Here is a 19,002-nt window from a genome sequence, read left to right as displayed (position 1 = left end):
GGAGGGAGATGCAAGAGGGAAGAGATATGGGGATATATGTATATGTATAGCTGATTCATTTTGTTATACAGCAGAAACTAACACACCATTGTAAAGCAATTATACTCCAATAAAGATGTTAAAAAATAAATAAATAAAATTAAAAATAATTTTTAAAATATTTAAAAAAAAAAAGAATCCACCTGCCAATGCAGGGGACACGGGTTCGAGCCCTGGGCCAGGAAGATCCCACATGTCACAGAGCAAATAAGCCCGTGCGCCACAACTACTGAGCCTGCACTCTAGAGCCCACAAGCCACAACTACTGAAACCCACACGCTTAGAATCCGTGCTCCACAACAAGAGAAGCCACTGCAATGAGAAACCCGCGCACCACAACCAGAAGTAACCACCGCTTGCCACAAATCAGAAAGAGAAAAACAAATACCATATGCTAACACATATATACAGAATCTAAAAACACCAAAAAATGTTTCTGAAGACCCTAGGGGCAGGACGGGAGTAAAGACACAGACCTACTAGAGAATGGACTTGAGAACACGGGGAGGGGGAAGGGTAAGCTGGGACAAACTGAGAGAGTGGCATGGACATATATACACTACCAAGTGTAAAACCAATAGCTGGTGGGAAGCAGCCGCATAGCACAGGGATATCAGCTTGGTGCTTTGTGACCACCTAGAGGGGTGGGAGAGGGAGGGTGGGAGGGAGGGAGATGCAAGAGGGAAGAGATATGGGGATATATGTATATGTATAGCTGATTCATTTTGTTATACAGCAGAAACTAACACTCCATTGTAAAGCAATTATACTCCAATAAAGATGTTAAAAAATAAATAAATAAAATTAAAAATAATTTTTAAAATATTTAAAAAAAAAAAGAATCCACCTGCCAATGCAGGGGACACGGGTTCGAGCCCTGGTCCAGGAAGATCCCACATGTCACAGAGCAAATAAGCCCGTGCGCCACAACTACTGAGCCTGCACTCTAGAGCCCACAAGCCACAACTACTGAAACCCACACGCTTAGAATCCGTGCTCCACAACAAGAGAAGCCACTGCAATGAGAAACCCGCGCACCACAACCAGAAGTAACCACCGCTTGCCACAAATAGAGAAAGGCTGTGCACAGCAACGAAGACCCAACGCAGCCAAAAATAAATTAATTAATTAATTTAAATAAATAAATAAAAGACCAAACTCATTAAAAAAAAATTTGTCTCCAAAATCATCACCTTAAATTCTTCAAATTATCAATTGAAGAAAAAAAAATATTCTGCTTATTACTTCAACTAATAGGGAAAATAAGCTGGAAAATTAAAGTGATTTGATGATGGTAATATAAGTTAAAAGTAAATCTTTGTTCTCAAGCTTTCAACCAATCATTTTCCTGTCTGACTAAGCAATGACTAAGAAACTTATAAAATGAATTAGTTTTCTATACTCTAAATTTTCTTTTTAATTTTGAAGGCTAAAATGTAAAGTAACAAATTCTACTGCAATATTTCTCATTTCAAAAAGAATTTGTACTTGAAGTCAAGGAATATCAGAAATATAGCTCCTGGAAAAAAAAACAAGAGTACAGTCTCAGTAAGAATGAGACTACAATTTGTACGTAGAAATCTTTGGGATTATCTGGCCTTTGGTAGTGACAATGGTGAATATCAATAATCTGGAAAACTAATTCTGATACCTTTGCCATCAGGGCAAAGAAATCAAAAACAGAAACAGCAATTGCTTCTCACCAATACATATTTTTGATTGTTTCACATGAAAATTAAAGACATTCAGAATTCAATAAGATCTCAAAAGGGCAAGCACAAAGAGCACTTCTGGATAAGTTTTTACTGCTTTCTACACAATGTTTAGAAAAGTGTCTTGTACATTTAGAATCTAAAGAAAACATTCCAAATGTCTTCGTTGTTCCACACAGTATCAATGCTGTTCCACAATACATATTTCAGATAAGTTAACAGATACTTTAAAATGTAGCTAAGGGGTGCTTTTGTGATGTGTGCTGACCCATCATAAAAGGAGCCTTTTGTGACAACTGTTGGTAAGGTCAGAGACAACACTTCTCCAAACCTCCAAGTGAATAACTGATCCTACTAACAAATGCTAAAGCCAAATTTCTAAGTATCTCTTAAATTCATAAGAACCAAAAATGTACCAACTGTGTAAGCTCTCCCCTTTTTTTCAAATAACATTCAAAGAGATGCACTCATTGCTAGCTGGCAGTTGAGATAGAGGTATCTGTATAAGTATCAAAGGAAATTATTTTCTTCACAGACCTAAAGATTCTTTGCATGTGATCCAAGAAAGATAAACCATCTGGAAAAAGACAAAGATTTTTAACAACCTCTCACTTTCAACTGATTGTGGCTTTTATACCATTTGTGCTACAATCAAAATAGCTTTGCAGCTCAGCATTTCCAGTGGCAAATTCAAGTGTAAATCTACTCATTATGTAAGGAAAATGGTCTATTTATATTCAGCCTGAATTTAAAGCCATAGATTATCCATAACCCCATCACACAGTGATAGCTTCTGCTGAGTTCTTGGATATGCTGTCAAGAGTTAATTGCCTTAACTGCTAGAAAATAAAGCTAAAAATTCTAGGGCAACCATTCTACATTCTAATGGCTTTAATATAGTCAGAATGTGAACCCACATTTCAACAGGATTATAAATCATAAGATATACGGTCTCTAGAGTTGACAGGTTCCTTTACATTCACTTCACATACCAATAAAACAACCCCAAAATATCATATGGCCAAGATAATACGTTATTAAATGTGCAGACAGGAAGAGACATAGAAAGCAGGCATCTTATACTTAAGCACCCTGCTCTATCACAGCACTTAGCAATACTGCATACAGAGTGATTTAAAATATGCCCCTTATGCCAAAGGAACATCACTACCATCGCTACATCTGGTATCTGGCCCTTGACTACTCGTGAACATTTTAGTAGCAGTCACAAAATCCACCATCAAAGAGCATTAACAGCATAAAACTACTTTTATTTAAAAATCCTAACTTCAATCATTTCATATAAGCAACATACAATATTAAAACAAATTAGCCTAAGACCTTCATGTTAGAATTTCCCAGGCCTGCTTCAAACCTTAATGCTGATATAATTAAGAGAATAACCATCAACAGTTACTGTAGACCTAACACAAAAAAAAATAAAAAATTTAAGGCAGGGGTTTATCATCTCCAACAGATGCTCCAGAATTTACTAAAAATTAATCTGCCTAATGACTACCACCAAATAGCAAGTAGCTACCACACTGACCAACTTTTGGTTTATATGAGGTAATATTATAAATAAAAAAATAACTGTCACCATCTATTCAAAATTTACTGTGAACCATGTGGGATCTAATTACCTTATAAACATTATTTTACATAATTCTCATAAGCATTGTCAGATTAGCCCCATTTTGTAGATGAAGAAACTGAGGCTCAGATAAGTTGACCTACCCAAGGGCACAGCCAGGAAGCAGGCAAACATAAGCTTGGCTGCCTCCCAAGCCCATGCTCTTTTTACTGTACCACACTGATCTACCCTTCTATCCTGGACTCTGCTAAATGGGAGATAAAGGGTCACTTCTTTCACAATTCAATATGGCAATAGTGTAGATGTCAGACACCCTAAAATGGTCTTGTTTTTTTTAAATTAGAACAAAGCAGAAGGCAAATCCTCTCTTCTCCAAAGGTAACACTGCACCATTTAACCCAGAGGAGATGCATCTACCGTCATTATGATTAACAAGTCACATTTTATGAAAATTAAAAATTTGTTTCCTCTAGAATTGAACTTCCAGTCAAGTCACAATAAAGAAAGGTGCTGAAATTGGCTACAAACCAAAAACTTATCTAGGTGTTCTGGGGTTCATATTTTCTTCTGGCAGGACAGGACATATTCAGAAGTAAACAACTTCTAAGGTGTGATCCAGGTAATAAATTCCAGAGCTTCCAAAATGATACATCCAACCCTCAAAATGCTTATGCAAGCAAGTGGTTCCAATGCAACATGGTAAGTCAAATTCCCAGAAAATTCTCCAATTTCAAACAAGTGACTCAACTGAGGTTCAATTCTTTGCCTTTGCTCTGTTCTCCTATTAATAAACTATAAAATAGCAAAAGAAATAGAGAGAAATATCCCAGAATCCTCAAATAAAAGGTTCATCGAGATAAACTAAAATTGAAGACTTTTAAACTGGTAAGTAAACCCTCTGCTGTATAGACAAGGAAACAAGGTAAAACTGACTACAGTAGGAGGTCTTGCCTAATGGTTAAAAGCACTAACCATGTGGCCAGATAAATCTTACTGCCTTCAATCTTGGTGCCTTACATCTGCCATTTAGCAGCTGTGTACCCTTTTGCATGTAACTTAATCTCTTTGAGCCTCAGTCTCCTCAAATGCAAAATAGGAATAACCCTTATTCCAGTAGGGCTGCTTTAAAGATTACTTTAGACCATGTTTAAAAGTGACTGGCATGAAGCAATTAACTGTTACTATCATTTTATTATCAAATAAAGTCTTTGGGGAAGCTGGAACAAGAACCCAGTTTCTGAACTCTCGTTATGGTCTTCCAAGAATATCAGTCTGTTTTGACCCCTCATTCCAAAATTCAAAACTGAATTTAACAAACACAATCATCTGGAAACATCTAAGTGGCCTTCGACTGCTTGTTCTTAACGTGGCAGTTCAAATATACTAAAGGATACTACTGCCCTTGGCCATGCTAGGAGCTAGATGGGTATAACCTTTGATCAGAGACCTTATCTAGCTGGATTTCAGATTCATTATCCACAGCTTGAGAATTCACCTAGGTGACTCTGCAATACCTACTTAAACACTCTAGTTCAGTAAGAATCTTCCTAAACAAAACAAAACTAGGTTCTCATCTGGCAAGTCACTTCACTACTCAGAAAATTTTGATTTCCTTGATAGGAAAAACAGCAAACAAAAAAATTACCGACGTTCTTTCCAACAGTGATGGCCTCCTCACAAAATCATGCCTCTCACAAAGGATCTCCTTCATCCCTCTCCAGAAAAGAGGAAACACAAGAAGAAGCACCTGGTGCAGAGCCCCAATTCCTATTTCATGGATGTGAAATGCCCAGGATGCTATAAAATCACCACCATCTTTAGCCATGCACAAACAGTAGTTTTGTGTGTTGGCTGCTCTACTGTCCTCTGCCAGCCTACAGGAGGAAAAGCAAGGCTTATGGAAGAATGCTCCTTCAGACGGAAGCGGCACTAAAAGCCCCCAGAATCAAGATGAATGGGAAACCATCCCAATAAACATATTTTGGATTTAAAAAAAAAAAAATTACATACGTTATCACAAATATGTGGTTCTTTCCTGTAAAAGGCTAAGTTATTGTACTATTACTAGATAACTGAAATCTATGTTCTCAACCCTGAAGGTGGTTCTTCTGAACTCTGGGCCATTCATTTAGCTGCTCACCACCTCTCCAGGTACCAAAGTGAGAAAATACTTACCTTCATCTCAAAAGTGCCAAATGAATGTACTAAAGGACTAAATAGTTATACCCCCACTGCATCACTTCCAAAAGAGTGGGCATAAGGATTAACCCTAAAACATTCCAGACCAACGTGGAGTGACGGTAATCTCCTCACAAACTCAAGAACTATGAACACAGTATGTGTTCAATGATTTGCATACATTTTGGGGAAAGGCTATTTAAATCATGGGTTTAACCAAGTTATCACTTCCTGCTTAGCATATAAAAACTATATTGGATGAGGATGAATTTCCCAGAAAAATAAAACCAACTGTTTTCTGGGGAAAAAATTTCTTCTCACAAGTTGCCATTTAAACGTCTTGATTTCTTTTTTTCTCTTTTTTCCTTCTTAGAAAGAAAAGACTTGTTATAACCCAACTGTTTTGGCTGTTGTCACCAAACAGAAGAAGGAGTTGATACTAGAATAGTCCAACTTTTGGAGATCCAAAGAACAGTACTTGTTGGATTCCTATCAAACACTTGAATGAAACATCTCAATATACTGACTTCAAGGAACTAGCTTGCATTTGATCAAATAAATTTTGATCCAATAAAGGAAGATCATATTCTTCTGGATTAGCAACAAACATTTGACTGATCTCAGTTCTTCCATACAGAGCTCAAGACTCATCCAGTGACACATCCCAAAAAGTAAAAATGCAAAATTTTCTGGGAAAAGGATTTTCATATTAATATCAAGCAACGAGTTATCAGTGACCTCAGTGGCACCTATAGGATACTTACGAATTTGTGTGTAGATAGTCAAAGGTTAGCTGAGCTCGATTCAGACTGCTGTAATTTGTGAAAGCCATGAGTGCAGTGAGGTCTCCAGTTCTTTACCCACTAACTGGGAACTATAAGCTTACAATGGAACAGATTTTTCAGGATTCCTTCCAGTAAAGGTTTGGTAAATCTGTGCTCCTTAGTTAAACAAGGTTATCTAGTATCTAACCAAGATATATTTAAAAAAATGTTTAAAACAAATATCGATTTCTCCTTTACATTTTTTTTTAATCTTCTCAATAACTATGATGTAATATTTTGGAAGGAACTACGTCATAAACGTGTAGTCTTAAGGAGCTTCAGCGTTAATTTGCAACAGTTCACGGAGTGGAATGTGGTTGGTCCTCGAGTAGATGATACTGGAGTTGGTGAGTTAATTACTGCTCCATCTTCATGTTCTTCGAGCCTTTTTTGTTGTTGTTCCTCTAAATTTCCTCTGAGTAAACTTACCAATACAGAAATTTAGCAACTTCAGTCATAAAATTGGACAACCACCCATGTCTTCGCCATCAATGATCCCAGGATCCTTAAATTAGCCCCAGACTGGTGACCACGATGTTGATGAAGTGCATATGGCGTCAGTTCCGGCTTCACCACCTCCCAACTGAAAGATCTCCTAAGCGCTGAAGACCGATTTCTGTTTTCAAATCCTGGACCAAACCTAGCTTGCTGTGTGCCCCAATTTCGTCAGGGTAGTGGGTCAAATTACCTCACAATGACCCACTAAGTAGCCACAGAATTGACCCGCCCAAATTAACTCAGGCGGGCCGCGCCCCTCCCCCACTTCCCTCAGACAACGGCCTCAGCCTCTCAGGCCCTGACTGGGCCTCGGTCCCGTGGTCTCCTCCTCACGGAGAGGAGTTAGTCCCAGCTTTCAAGGCCTGGATCGAGGACAGTGGCGAGCGCACCACCCGACCGGGCGTTGCCCGGCGCTCACAGCTGCCTTTGTCCCTCCCCACGGAATTGGAACCCAACAACCGCAGCGCGCTCTTGGAACCATGTGCTGCCGCCGCCTCCGCCTCCGCCGCTGCCGCCGCCGCCGCGAGAGCAGCCGTCCGCGCGCCGCGCTGGTTGAGATAGTGACCGGACTCAGCACCACAAACTTCGGCGTTTAGGTCTGCTCAGCCGCCCCTGCCGCTGCCGCCACTGCCACCTCAGCCACCGCTTTGTCTCCGCCACTGCATACAACCCGGGCCGCCTCGCGCACTCCCCGACGCCCCAAGCCCCCGAGGCCTCCGCGGCGCACTCGGCCAATCACAGAGCCGCCCCTCCTCCCGCCCCCGCCCTGATGTGAAGCCTCCTGATTGGTGGGTAGCGTGTCTCCACGTGACCGGATTTTGTTAGCCGGGCACTCCCCTGTCACGTGAGTGCGCGCGCCTCTCTTCCTGCTTTCTTGACCCTCTCCGCCATTTAAAGAAACAGTACCGGGGGCGGGCCGAGCGACGCAGCCGGGACGGCAGCTGCGGCGCGGACCGGAGGAGCCATCTTGTCTCGTCGCCGGGGAGTCAGACCCCTAACTCGAAGAAGCCCTGGCGCGCCCTCCCCCCCTCCCCGGTCTGGTAGGGCGAAGGAGCGGGCGCGCGGTCGATCGAGCGATCGGTTGGCGGCTCTTTCTCCTGCTCTGGCATCCAGCTCTTGGGGCGCAGGCCCGGCCGCCGCGGCGCGCGCCCGGTGGCCGTTGGCGCTCGCGCCGCGTCTTTCTTCTCGTACGCAGAACTCGGGCGGCGGCCTATGCGTTTGCGATTCGACGAGGAGTCGTCCGGGTGGTCGGCGGCGGCGGGCAGCTGCTCCGCCCCGCTCCCGGGCAGGCGGCGGGATTTGGCGCGGCCGGGGAAGCTGGGGCGGCCGGGGCCGGCCTGGAGGCCTGGCGCCACCCTTCGGGGCCTGCAAGGACCCAGTTGGGCGGGCAGGAGGGGGCCGGGGGATGGTTGGTGGTGGGCTTCCTACTTTGCCTTTTTCTCCTTATGCCGCCTTAGTGAGGGGCGGGAGCTCTGGCGGCAGCTCCGGGGTGGAGAGACAAGCTCCGGAGTCGGAAGAGCTGGGTTTGCTTCCGGGCCTAGCCACCAGCTGGCCGAGTGACCTTAGGCAAGTCACTTGGTAATTTGTCTGCGCCTCAGTTTCCTCCTCTATCAACGTTTGTGGGATTGAAAGCGCTTTGTAAACTATAAAGCGTCGGTGAATGTAAGGGATGATTATTGTTCGTAATGGTTGGCTTTTGGGGGGGGGGGTTGTAAGAAAATTTAGCAATTGTCCAATCCTTGGATTTTGAACCTGGGAACCTTGGATTGGAGTTGGATATTCCCAAATTCCCTGAAATTGTGTGCAAAAATTAGTGGGAATATGCATTTTAGGGGAATGAGGATCCATCGCCAGCAAGTTTTCAGAGGGTGCTGTGACCCAGAAGAGTTAAGAACCACAATTCCTTTGCCACAAGGAGGAAACTGAGGCCTAGATGTCATTTGGGACCCGTCACAACTAATTTGAAGCCCCTGTTGAATCCCTGGGATATGTGAGCTGTTCTATGCATAGTGGGTATTCGGGGTAACAACACTCCACTGCTTGGCTTCTATTTTGAGTCTTTTCACCATGGGTTGCCTGAAAGGTGGCTGATGCATATGGTACAGTGGCACCCAATATAAAGCAGCTAAAAGTAGGAGTGGATGTGTTCTCTAGTATCAAGAAGCTTGTTTAATCTTTGGCCCAACAACTTTTTATTTTCTGGTGCCTGACTACCTTTCTGTTTCATTGACCATTTTCCATGACCATGGCTGCCATCCGTTACTTGCTCCTGTTTTATATTCTTAGTTTGTGTGGTTGATAGTAAGCAGGCTTATTTTTAAATGGTGCTGCCAAGTCCAGCTAATTAATGGTGCAGGTGGATTTTTAGCAAGCTGGCTGACTGGAACAAACTGAACCAGGCATGGAATTCCTGAAGATGTTTGGGGGTTTGTCTTTATTAATTGAAGGTTAACATTCTCTGAAAAGTTTTGTTAGAACGTCTGCTGAACCTCAAAATCAGCAGATTGCAAGTGTTTCAAACCTTAACTCCACCCTCACCCCCCACCCCCACCCCCGCCTGCTTTGTATTCTCTTTGCTTGCAAGTGTTGTTACTAAGATGGCCGAAATGCCAGTTTTTGCTTCTTTGTTAATTGTCAGCTGCTTTTATCAAATTTCAGGCCATTATCCAGCAAACACTATAGAAATGTTTGAACACTTGGATTTCAAACATTTTCAGTTTGTGGAGTGGTGCTTACCAGTGGTACAGTTCTAAGCAAGCAAACACAAACCCACTTAAGTGTTTTGTTTGTTAAGTGTTAGCCGGTTCTGCTATTTCATACAAACATCTGGGAAAAATCAATGGACTATTCCCTTTACCTAGAGGGCAGAGACAAAGGATCTCAATTCCAGAGAAGTGACTGTTTTGGAGAAAGATGTGTTGGTCTTTTAGCTCGTTTGTAATTAAATCTGAATGTACCTCAAAAGAATCTTAAGACTGTGGTGATAAGATGCTTTCCTCAGGAGAAAGGAGGAAAAAAACAACTGGAACTCAAAGCTTGAAGTTCTGTGACAAAACATGAGCTGTCCAGGATAGGAGGTTGAAAGTGTTTCACTACAGCATTCTGCTCTCGCTGGAACAGATGTCCTTCAGTGTAGTCACGGCATGGACTCCAGATTTCCAGATTTTCAAGAACTGGATCTGGGACCTGGAAGATATTATCAAGATGTGACAGGAACTTGGGAGCTGGATTTTTTTATTTTTGAATTTGGGGACTGTTTTCCTCGCTTTGAGAAAAGAGACAATGACTGAGCAAACACTGCCACCAGCGCTATTACTGGGAATTCAGAGACCTGAATTCTTGCCACACTCTTAGTGCAAACTCTGGCGATGCTCCACCCACAGTGAACTACGGTACTTGCCATTTTCCAAAATGCCTTATTCTTTACCATCTCTGCACTTTTGTTTGTGCTCTCTTCTCTACCCTGGAATGCCTTCCTCTGCTTCTTCACCTATCAAAACTGCCATTTACTCAATATCCAACTCAGATGCTCTTTCCTTCATGAATTTCCTAACTTTAGCCAGAAATTATCTTTTTTAAGTTTTATAATGTGTTGTTATATATCTTTTATCTATCTTTGTATACAAGTAGCTTGTAAAGTCCTTTTTTGCATGCATTAGCTCTTTCCAGATAGCAAGCCCCTTGAAAGTAAGGGCTTTGTCTTGGGAATCTTTGCCCAGACATATTACCACATATGATGAAGCATTAGTAGAAAGAAGGAATTTAGAGAACAGGTGATCTCAGAATAAGCACTCAATAAATGTTTGCTTAGTTGCTGTGTGATAACCTAATTACTCCTGATTAGGGAAAAAGTCACTAGTTTTGGGCCATGTCTCTTCCTTTATTTCATGCTTTATTTTTTAATTCTAACTTTAAAGAGACTTAGGGAGCCCTCAAATATAAAGAGAAACTTCTCTGCTGCATAGGGTATTACAGAGGGGTGCAAGGGCCAGGGCCTTATTCCCTGCATACCTTATTCTCTCGCACTCAAGATGGAATCTTATGAAAATGTAATTAAGGATAGCTTTTACAAGTACAAGACCATAAGACAATTTGTGAAAGGCTTTGGAAAAGGAAGAACAACAGTATCCTTTGCTTTGCTTTGGTGTTGGTATATAAAATTAAATCCAGTTCTCATACCACCTTCGGAGCCACTTCTTTCTCCACCAACCACTGCCCAGCAACCTGAATACAATCAAGTTACTCCCCCAAAGTATGAGACTTGGGGCAGTTCCTATTTGCTGCTTCCCTAAGACAGTTTGTCCTCAAGAGTCAGGAAACAGTCTTTACCAGAGAACTCTTTCAGTTCTTATCATCACTGATCATTAATCATAAGGCTTTTTTTCCCCCATTTATCATCTGTCAGCTTCTAAGCCATGCTTGTCAAGAATTAGTATCCGTCGAGCAGCTGATGTGCTGACAGCAGCCCCACCCCAGTGTTAGAGTCCTTTGTTTGTAATTCCAAGCATTTGTTATCTTATATGTTTTGTCCCTCTCCCCTCCAGTCCTGTGCCTCCTGGTTGCCGAGTGTTCACCTGGACCGTCTGACCACCTTTGTGCTATTCCATCAGCCTACAGATCTGGTACCTGGATTTTTGCCCATGGTGATTCTACCACCTTACTACTGAAGAAGACATCATTCCAGTGGACCACTGCGACCCAGGAGGCATCCAGCGAATCATCATGATGTGGCCTTCACCTCCACTCCTGTCCTGTTCTACCGAGATTCAACACAGCCCTTTGTAGTGAAGTCAAACTCCTCAAGTCAAATAGCTGAAGCTATTTTATCACAACAAAGGCTGTTTGTTCCATGAGTGTGCATTTCGTTTCTTCAGTTAAAGCCTTCAGAGACACATAATAAATTTGGACCAGGGGATTTTTAGTTATCAGCACTGTCTGAAGAATGACAACATCTTTTTGAGAACCACATTGGACCATACCCCACTATCTTAAATGATTGAAATTCAGGAAGTATCTAATCTGGACCCCGTTCTTTTTCCATGTCAAATCTGTAGTAACCTACTGAATGAGCAAGCAAATATTCTGACCCATTGGGATTAAAACAAAGGCACAGTGAACTCACAGCATCTTCTTTGGGATTACTCAGGAACCAGAACTTTTCACACAAATGTAAGAAATTCTACCAAGGAATCCCTTTACCTAACAGCATCTCACAAAGCTCCAATCAGATTCCAGAAAAGGCCTCTTGATACATCCAGGTAGAACCTATATGGTAATCCCTTATGTTTATATAGCACTTTACAGTTTCAAAGCACTTTTACATGCATTAATCTCAATTATCAAATAACACAAATTATAATCCCTTTTTGCAAATGAGGAAATGGAAATTTAAAAGGTTATCCAAGGTGACACAGCTACAGAGTGGTAGAGGCCAGGCCTTCTGACTCCTAGTCCAGTTCTCTCCTTGGAATTAACTTAGCCTCTATTTTACCCAGTGTTTAACTGGAGAGTGGGAACCCCAGAAAAGTTTCCAACTTCCTGATCTGGTGCCCTCAATCCGTCAGGATGTCATACATGTAATCTTGTGATAGCTGTACCTAGACCAGAATTCCATTACAGCATCTCTTGACATTTAGGAGTAGACTGTCTCCATGGTGGTAGACTGTGCAGTCAACAAAGCAAATGTTCATTTGACAGCAAGGTTACCCATTATGAAACAAAGCTGCTTTTAGATCTTTCATCCATCTTCGTGGTCTTCCCAAAGATGGCCTAGTTGATTGGAGATCCCTGTTCATATCATGTCTTTTTTTTTTTTTAATTCTTACTAATATTCCTGGACACCAAGATCTACCTGTGGTCCTCTATCCCCAAACTAATATTTACATAGAATGAGCCATCAATTTTTTTAGAACAGTACTGTTCATATATATGTGTGTGTGTATGTATATATTTAATATACACATATAATATATATCATAGAGCTTCTGTAGTCCAGTAAGGTGGTAAAATACTGTAAATGTGCCCCCTTCCCTGATTCATAATGCAGTGTAGTGTATTAAAGGATCTCAGAAGGCTTGCAGTAAAGAGCCTCATTTAGCTGTTTGGTCCAGTGTGTCCTAAGTTTAATCAAGCACAGAAAGTTATTTTTGCAGCATTCCTTTTAGTGGAATGGGAAAACTGCTCTAAAGCAGTATAGCCAGTGCTTCCTGATTGCCAACAGATTACCCTGGAGACCCAGGAATAAACAGCATCTTTGAAACCCCCCCTTTTTTTACCTTGTCAATAACTACTTGAATTAGTATGTCTTCCTCATCTGAGAGCCCCACATCTTGACAGTTACCTTTATTTTCTGTCAAAGAAACCTCTAGAAGATTTGTGGGGATACATGGGGTGGGGATGGGAGGAGTTAATTCTGCCACAAAATTAGATGAATTCCATGACATTTAGCAATATACTTTTCTGTCCATAGAATTGTGCTATAAATCTAGTTTAAGGGAATTGTATCTCAGGTGGGTGAGGAGACTGGGAAGGGAAGGGAGGAGGAGAATAGAGAAAAGGGGGAGGAGGGGTGAGAAGGAGATATTTTCTTAGGATTTGAGTTGTGGCCCACTGAGATCTTATTAATACTTGAAGAGAAGTCATCCAGCCAGGGAATTTTTGAAATAATATTAACAAAGAAATGAATGCATTTTGCAGCTGTATGCTGACTGCAAAAACCCCAGCACTATTGTCACTTAAAACCAATAGCCTTGTTCTCTGATAGTTACTTACAAGCCCAATTTCAGGCAATCTGAATTTGTAGCAGACTTGAATCTTAACTTCATCATTTTGTAATGTGGCCCACATTAGGGAAAGAATAAATAGGAAAACACCTTGGCTTACCACAGGCTTTGCTCACACAGTTTCTGGTTTCTGTGACCTATTTTTTGTATTTCAGCATTTTGTGAACAACTTATTCTTAGATCATTGGTTTTCCAAAGGCTTTGTGGCCATGAAGCCCTTTGAATGAAAACTTTATGGAAGCCCAGAGTAAAAGTGAAGCTGCTCTGGAGGAAGCAGAAGTGGGGGGCCTGAAACCTGCCACAAGCATCTTACTTTACCACCATGGTGACACCTAAGGAGACTTCTTTACAACAACTAGAATTCTTCAGAACACAGTTTGAAAACCACTGCCCTAGACAACAGTATGTTCGACCTGAATGGCATTCTGTTCTGTACCTCTACCCAACACCATCCATGTTCAGTTGATGCTGAACGTTCTTAGGAATACTTACTGTGGGCAAACTCAGAAAAGTACAAGAAGATGGGCATATCTTTGCCCCCCAGAGTAGTCATATGGACCGAACGTGGTATCAAATGGACCTAGAGTAATAGCCCTCTACCTACAGATGGACTTCCAGTGATTCCTGGATTTGATATAGCCAGAGAGCAATTTATACATACTCTACACTGACAAACCCCCTTACCCAGTTTCTTTCACAAACACCAGATGCTCTAGTGGTACTTGAAATACATGACCTTGAAGTCTTGATCCTCCTTGGATACATGAATCGCCAGGTATTGAAGCTGATGCTGAAGTTGATGTCTCATTGAGGCCATGTTAGAGCAGCTGTACATTGGACCGCCCATCCTCAGCCATGGTACTCTACTTCGTGTGCAAGGGATAACTATAAACTGAAAGCAGAATTCAAAGACTGGCAACATTACCTAAAAGGGTACCTGGTTATTATTCATCTTCTCAGACTATGTCACTATCGCTCAACCAGTGGCAGTTACACTATTTCTTGGTTTTTATTCAGTTTAACTGCTGTTTCCAGGATAAATGAGCTAATAACCTTTGAAAAATCGGTAAAACAAATCCTCAGTCACTAGCACATCTGCCTAGTCTCCAAAATTATGAATACTCAGCTCTAACTACATGTAATACCTGATCCACAAGAGACAATCTCTGAACATCCTTTCTCGTCTGTGTGATTTAAAATGTGACCATTTCGAAAATTTTTTTCCAGCCAAGAGAGATTTTAAGATGGGTGTTTTGATGTCTGGTAACATCAGCTGTTGATGTTAATGATGTTTGGAGGTAGGCCTTTTGACCAGGCCATGATAGCTTACTTGGTGGGCATCTCAAATTGCATATCATCTACCTTTTTGCTGGAAATGTAGACTGACTTGAAATCTACAAAGCCTGCAGCTAAAGATTTTATCAGTAGACTCAAGAGCTTCCTGCTGCTTCCTAATGTCACAAGACCACAGTCCCCTGTCCCTGTGGATGTTTTCATGGAATTTCATCTGTCTCAGTACTATTATTTTACACTGAATCAGAGTGGCTGACTTCATTCCTGTCATGAAATACTCTCAGGTATTAAGACAACTTACCTGTTCAGGAGGGATTTGATTCATGAATTCCTCCCAGACCAGATCATGTAGAACAAGTAGACTTTGATTTGTGCCATGAGAAAAGTCTCATTTCTTCAGAGTCAACTTAAGGGCCCGCTGTCCTCAGCTACTTTAACGAGTGCACTGGTTAAATGTTGGAAATGTTTCTTTATATCTTTTGTCTCTTATCCTCTAGACTAATTGTGATTATATGAGTCAGTCTACAAATCATCAAACAAGGCCTAAGTCTGGTTACTCTATACTGCTCACCCTCAACAAATAAAATCTGATGACTGGCCTGCTTGTATATACAACTGTTATTTGTAAAGAAGAAATTATCTACAAGCTTAGTTTTTCTATTGCCTTCAAAATGTCAGCTCGATTTTCTTTTTCTCCTGTACTTGACGGAAAAAGACATTGATCTACACTGGCAGTCATTCCCTTTAATCCTGTCAAAATGAGGGACTAAAGGTAAAGATGATCATCTGTTCAAGAGTCTGATGTACACTGTGTATAAGAATTGATGGTGGAAAAAGCGTAAAACTCAAACCTAGTATCTTACTATCTCCATGCCTCAGATCTCATCTTTCAGCAGTACCATTCAACCAGTCTGAGGCCTTGACTTGTTGATAAGATGATTCTCAGAGATGGGCTGAGTTACAGAAGATGGAGACTTGATTACCAAAGAAAGTAGGGCCAACCTTGATGAACCTGGCTCTCCCAACCCTATCACTCCCAGATGTAGCATAGACTCCTAAACAGAACCTCAAGTCTGGATTAAGGAGATAGCCTTCTCCAGAGCTGAAAGTTCTTGGGCAGATGAGCAGGAAAATGAAAGTTGCTGTACCTGACTGGCCCTTTAAGATCAGAAAATTGTATCTAGAATAAACGCTGTGGATTAACCCTGGAGTACTCAGGGTTAAAACTAATGTACAGAATTTCGATATTAAACTGCCTGTTCTTCTAGATCATAGCCTGGCTATTGATATGGCTGGCCCTGCTGAAAGTACCTTACTTACTTGCCTATTTACCTGACACAGCCCTTGCCTGTTTTTTTGACATATTGCTGCAATCAGACTGGCTGTCCTTGAGAAGACTATAGCTGATCTCGGTCTATCTTATACCCAGTTCCACCAAGGGGTTTTGAACAGAAGCAGCCTGCACCTCACCCACCAGGACTTAATGTTCACAACAGGAAGAACCGTGCTGTATACTCCTTGACCAGCAGCTTTTTTTTTTTAACTGCAGAGTAAGCCTCTATGCCTATATATATTAGCTCATTTTCAGCACTTGGGACCCTTTCTACCAGATCTGAAGGAGCAGAGCAGATTGAAGTCACTGTCCATTCCTCTGTTCCGTGGTAATACAGAGATGAATCTGATTTGCCAGTACTCACAGAAATGTACCAGTTCAACCTGGCAAAAGACTTAAAGGAACATAAGAAAACTTTTCCACTGAGGTTAAAATTTACCACTGACTTGATGAGCGTCACAGAACTATTTGCCAGTGGGAGGCTGGTTGTCCTGCTTCATGTCAGCAAGACAGTTGGGCTCTCAAACTCACGACCACTGAGTTTACTTACATTGAAACTCTATTGTGTCATCCAGAGTGTGCTATTGGACATGATTATTCCATTCAAATGGATTACAAGCCTCCTGAGTAGAAGACAAACTTACTCCTCATGATTTTTTCCAGAATACATTTATTGTCAAGGAAGGAACAATGCCAGCTGTTACCATTCAACTTTATGAACAGAGATTAAACTTTTTCAGTATCTGGTCTTACCATTGACATCAGTTGTTTTTGATTGACCAGCATCAGTTCCATCCCTTTGCAACAACTCCCTGATGTTTCTTGGAACCTCCTCTCCTTCTTTTCAGTCCATGTGGTTCAGTCTGACCTAATCTTAGGTTTCATGGGTGGACATGTAATTCTGACCTGATCAATCAGCACAGTCCATCTCCTTGACCATAGTGATTGGTTCAGGAATGGTCATTTGATTCAAGCTGGTCCAGTGATACCCAACCCTAAGAGTTTAGTGAACTGTGGAGAAGCTCAGAAGCTCTACTGAGGTTGCTTAGCTTTGTAGGATGAAAAGCTCAGACCAACAGGGCCCACCATATCAAATGAGCCAGTCAAAGAATGAAGCCAGTACAGAGGAAAGCAGAGCCAAATGTTGGAGAGACTTGAGTCCTGATGACAATGTTTGTGCCCCTGGATCCAACCGTGCCTGAAGCTAGTATATCCCCTGGACTTTTCAGATATGTGAACCAATAAATACCCTTCTTTGCTTAAGTTACTTTGAGTTGGGTTTCTATTACTTGAAATTGAGTCCTAATATTACTATCTACCAATAGCAAAACTTGACAGATCCAAATACTAAACTAGAGGTCAAGGCCACACTGAAATTATTTTCCAATCCAGAATATAAAATGGAACAGGAACTGACAATGTTTAGGTTATTACAGAAGCATAAAAATTAATTACATAGTAGAAAAATATACAAAAATAAACCTAAATATTTATCAGCAAAGAATTGGTTACATAATACATGGTTCAGCCTTATAAGAAAATCTACATGTCTGTTAAAATGAATAAAATACATTTATTGTGTATGGGCATGGAAAAATGGCCATGATTTATTAAGTGAAACAAACCATTGCTAGAAAAATGTGTACTATGAACTCATTTAAAAATTTGTGTTTATGTTCATAATGCATAGAAAAATCTATTAATGGCTTTCTTTGAACAGTGTAGATTACATGAGACTCAACTTTATACATTTCTGTATTTGAATATTTTACACTACTCACATTAAACTTTATTTTAAACTTTAAACTTTATTTTAAAATAAAGAGTTTTTAAAATTAAATTTAGTGCTTACTGTTTGACCTTGGCAAGTTACTCAACACTGAGCCTGTTTTAAATAATTTTAAAGACCTGCCTTTATATTTGTGAATATTTAGATAAATATATTCATCCATTACTCAAACTGATAGACTGTTGCATCTTTCAGAGCTCAGTAATTTTTCCTTAATTTTTAATGTCTGAGCATATTTGGCTTATGAACTTTATAGTTTCAGTGTTCATGAAAGATTATTCCAGTTCTCAACCAACATTAATCTCTTTAAGACCTTTACTGCAGGTTCACACTAGGCAGAGAGAAGGAAAAAGTCTCATTTTCTTTGAAATCTTTGAGTATTCTGATCTCGCTGCAGTCAGGGTCAATAATGGCCCTTTATTGTTAAGTCCATTACATAAACATCATATCTGAACTTTCAGCAGCACAAACAACTGCCACCAGCATCTTGGCATACTCTTCAAGTGTCATTTTCTTCCTACCTTCCTAGCTGTTGCTCCATTGTAGGTTTAGTTCTTCTTATCATTTAAATACTGGCATAGCAGACGTCCATTGATTTTTGTCTCAAAATCATTTCCCCATTTTTTTAGTGGTAGATCTCCACTTTTCCTTTGGAATGCTACTCCTTCCCATTCTGTGCGAATACCGTAAATGACAGTATTCTTGCATCATGCTCCCTGGCTGACTGAGGTTGGATTGTGTGATCCAAGCTTGTACAGTCTAAATTCCCCTCCCACCAGGACTTTGAGTCTTGAGAGAGGTGACACAAAATTATAGGAGCTGAGTCCTTCTAATGGTAGTGTCCCAAGGAAACCGTATAAGAGTTCATGTGATGACATCCCCAAAGGTGCCCTAGTTTCTGTTGTCAAGGCCTAGTTATCCAGATTTTCCTTTGTTTCTCAGACCACCATATATCTTCGT

General features: G+C 41.0%; 3 protein-coding genes and 1 long non-coding RNA gene across 4 annotated transcripts in view; 3 read left to right on the top strand and 1 right to left on the bottom strand.

Annotated features, from left to right (window-relative positions):
• Window positions 1-7,564, bottom strand: part of MORC2 (MORC family CW-type zinc finger 2) — a gene marked incomplete at its 3' end in the record, with an annotated part of 36,073 nt that extends 28,509 nt beyond the window's left edge. The window contains exon 1 of the mRNA XM_028485527.2: window positions 6,288-7,564. Coding sequence (XP_028341328.1) covers window positions 6,288-6,355 — 68 coding nt within the window. The remainder of the gene's footprint in view (window positions 1-6,287) is intronic.
• On the top strand, window positions 5,030-5,278 carry LOC102982784 (40S ribosomal protein S27-like). The gene has a single exon (XM_024120617.1). It carries the CDS (start codon window positions 5,030-5,032, stop codon window positions 5,276-5,278), a length of 249 nt encoding a protein of 82 aa, XP_023976385.1.
• On the top strand, window positions 6,680-8,411 carry TUG1 (taurine up-regulated 1). The gene is made up of 3 exons (XM_055082985.1): window positions 6,680-6,694; window positions 7,089-7,392; window positions 7,851-8,411. Exons 1-3 carry the CDS (start codon window positions 6,680-6,682, stop codon window positions 8,300-8,302), a joined length of 771 nt encoding a protein of 256 aa, XP_054938960.1. The 3' UTR covers window positions 8,303-8,411.
• A 3,298-nt stretch (window positions 8,412-11,709) lies between these two features.
• On the top strand, window positions 11,710-16,986 carry LOC102986544 (uncharacterized). Its single transcript, XR_008616700.1, has 2 exons — window positions 11,710-12,103; window positions 13,783-16,986. It is a non-coding gene; the product is annotated as an uncharacterized lncRNA (long non-coding RNA).
• The last annotated feature ends 2,016 nt before the right edge of the window (window positions 16,987-19,002 follow it).

This window comes from Physeter macrocephalus, unplaced genomic scaffold (assembly GCF_002837175.3).
Source record: "Physeter macrocephalus isolate SW-GA unplaced genomic scaffold, ASM283717v5 random_430, whole genome shotgun sequence".
In the NCBI taxonomy this organism is placed as follows: Eukaryota; Metazoa; Chordata; class Mammalia; order Artiodactyla; family Physeteridae; genus Physeter; species Physeter macrocephalus.
This window is presented reverse-complemented; position numbering and strand designations above follow the sequence as displayed.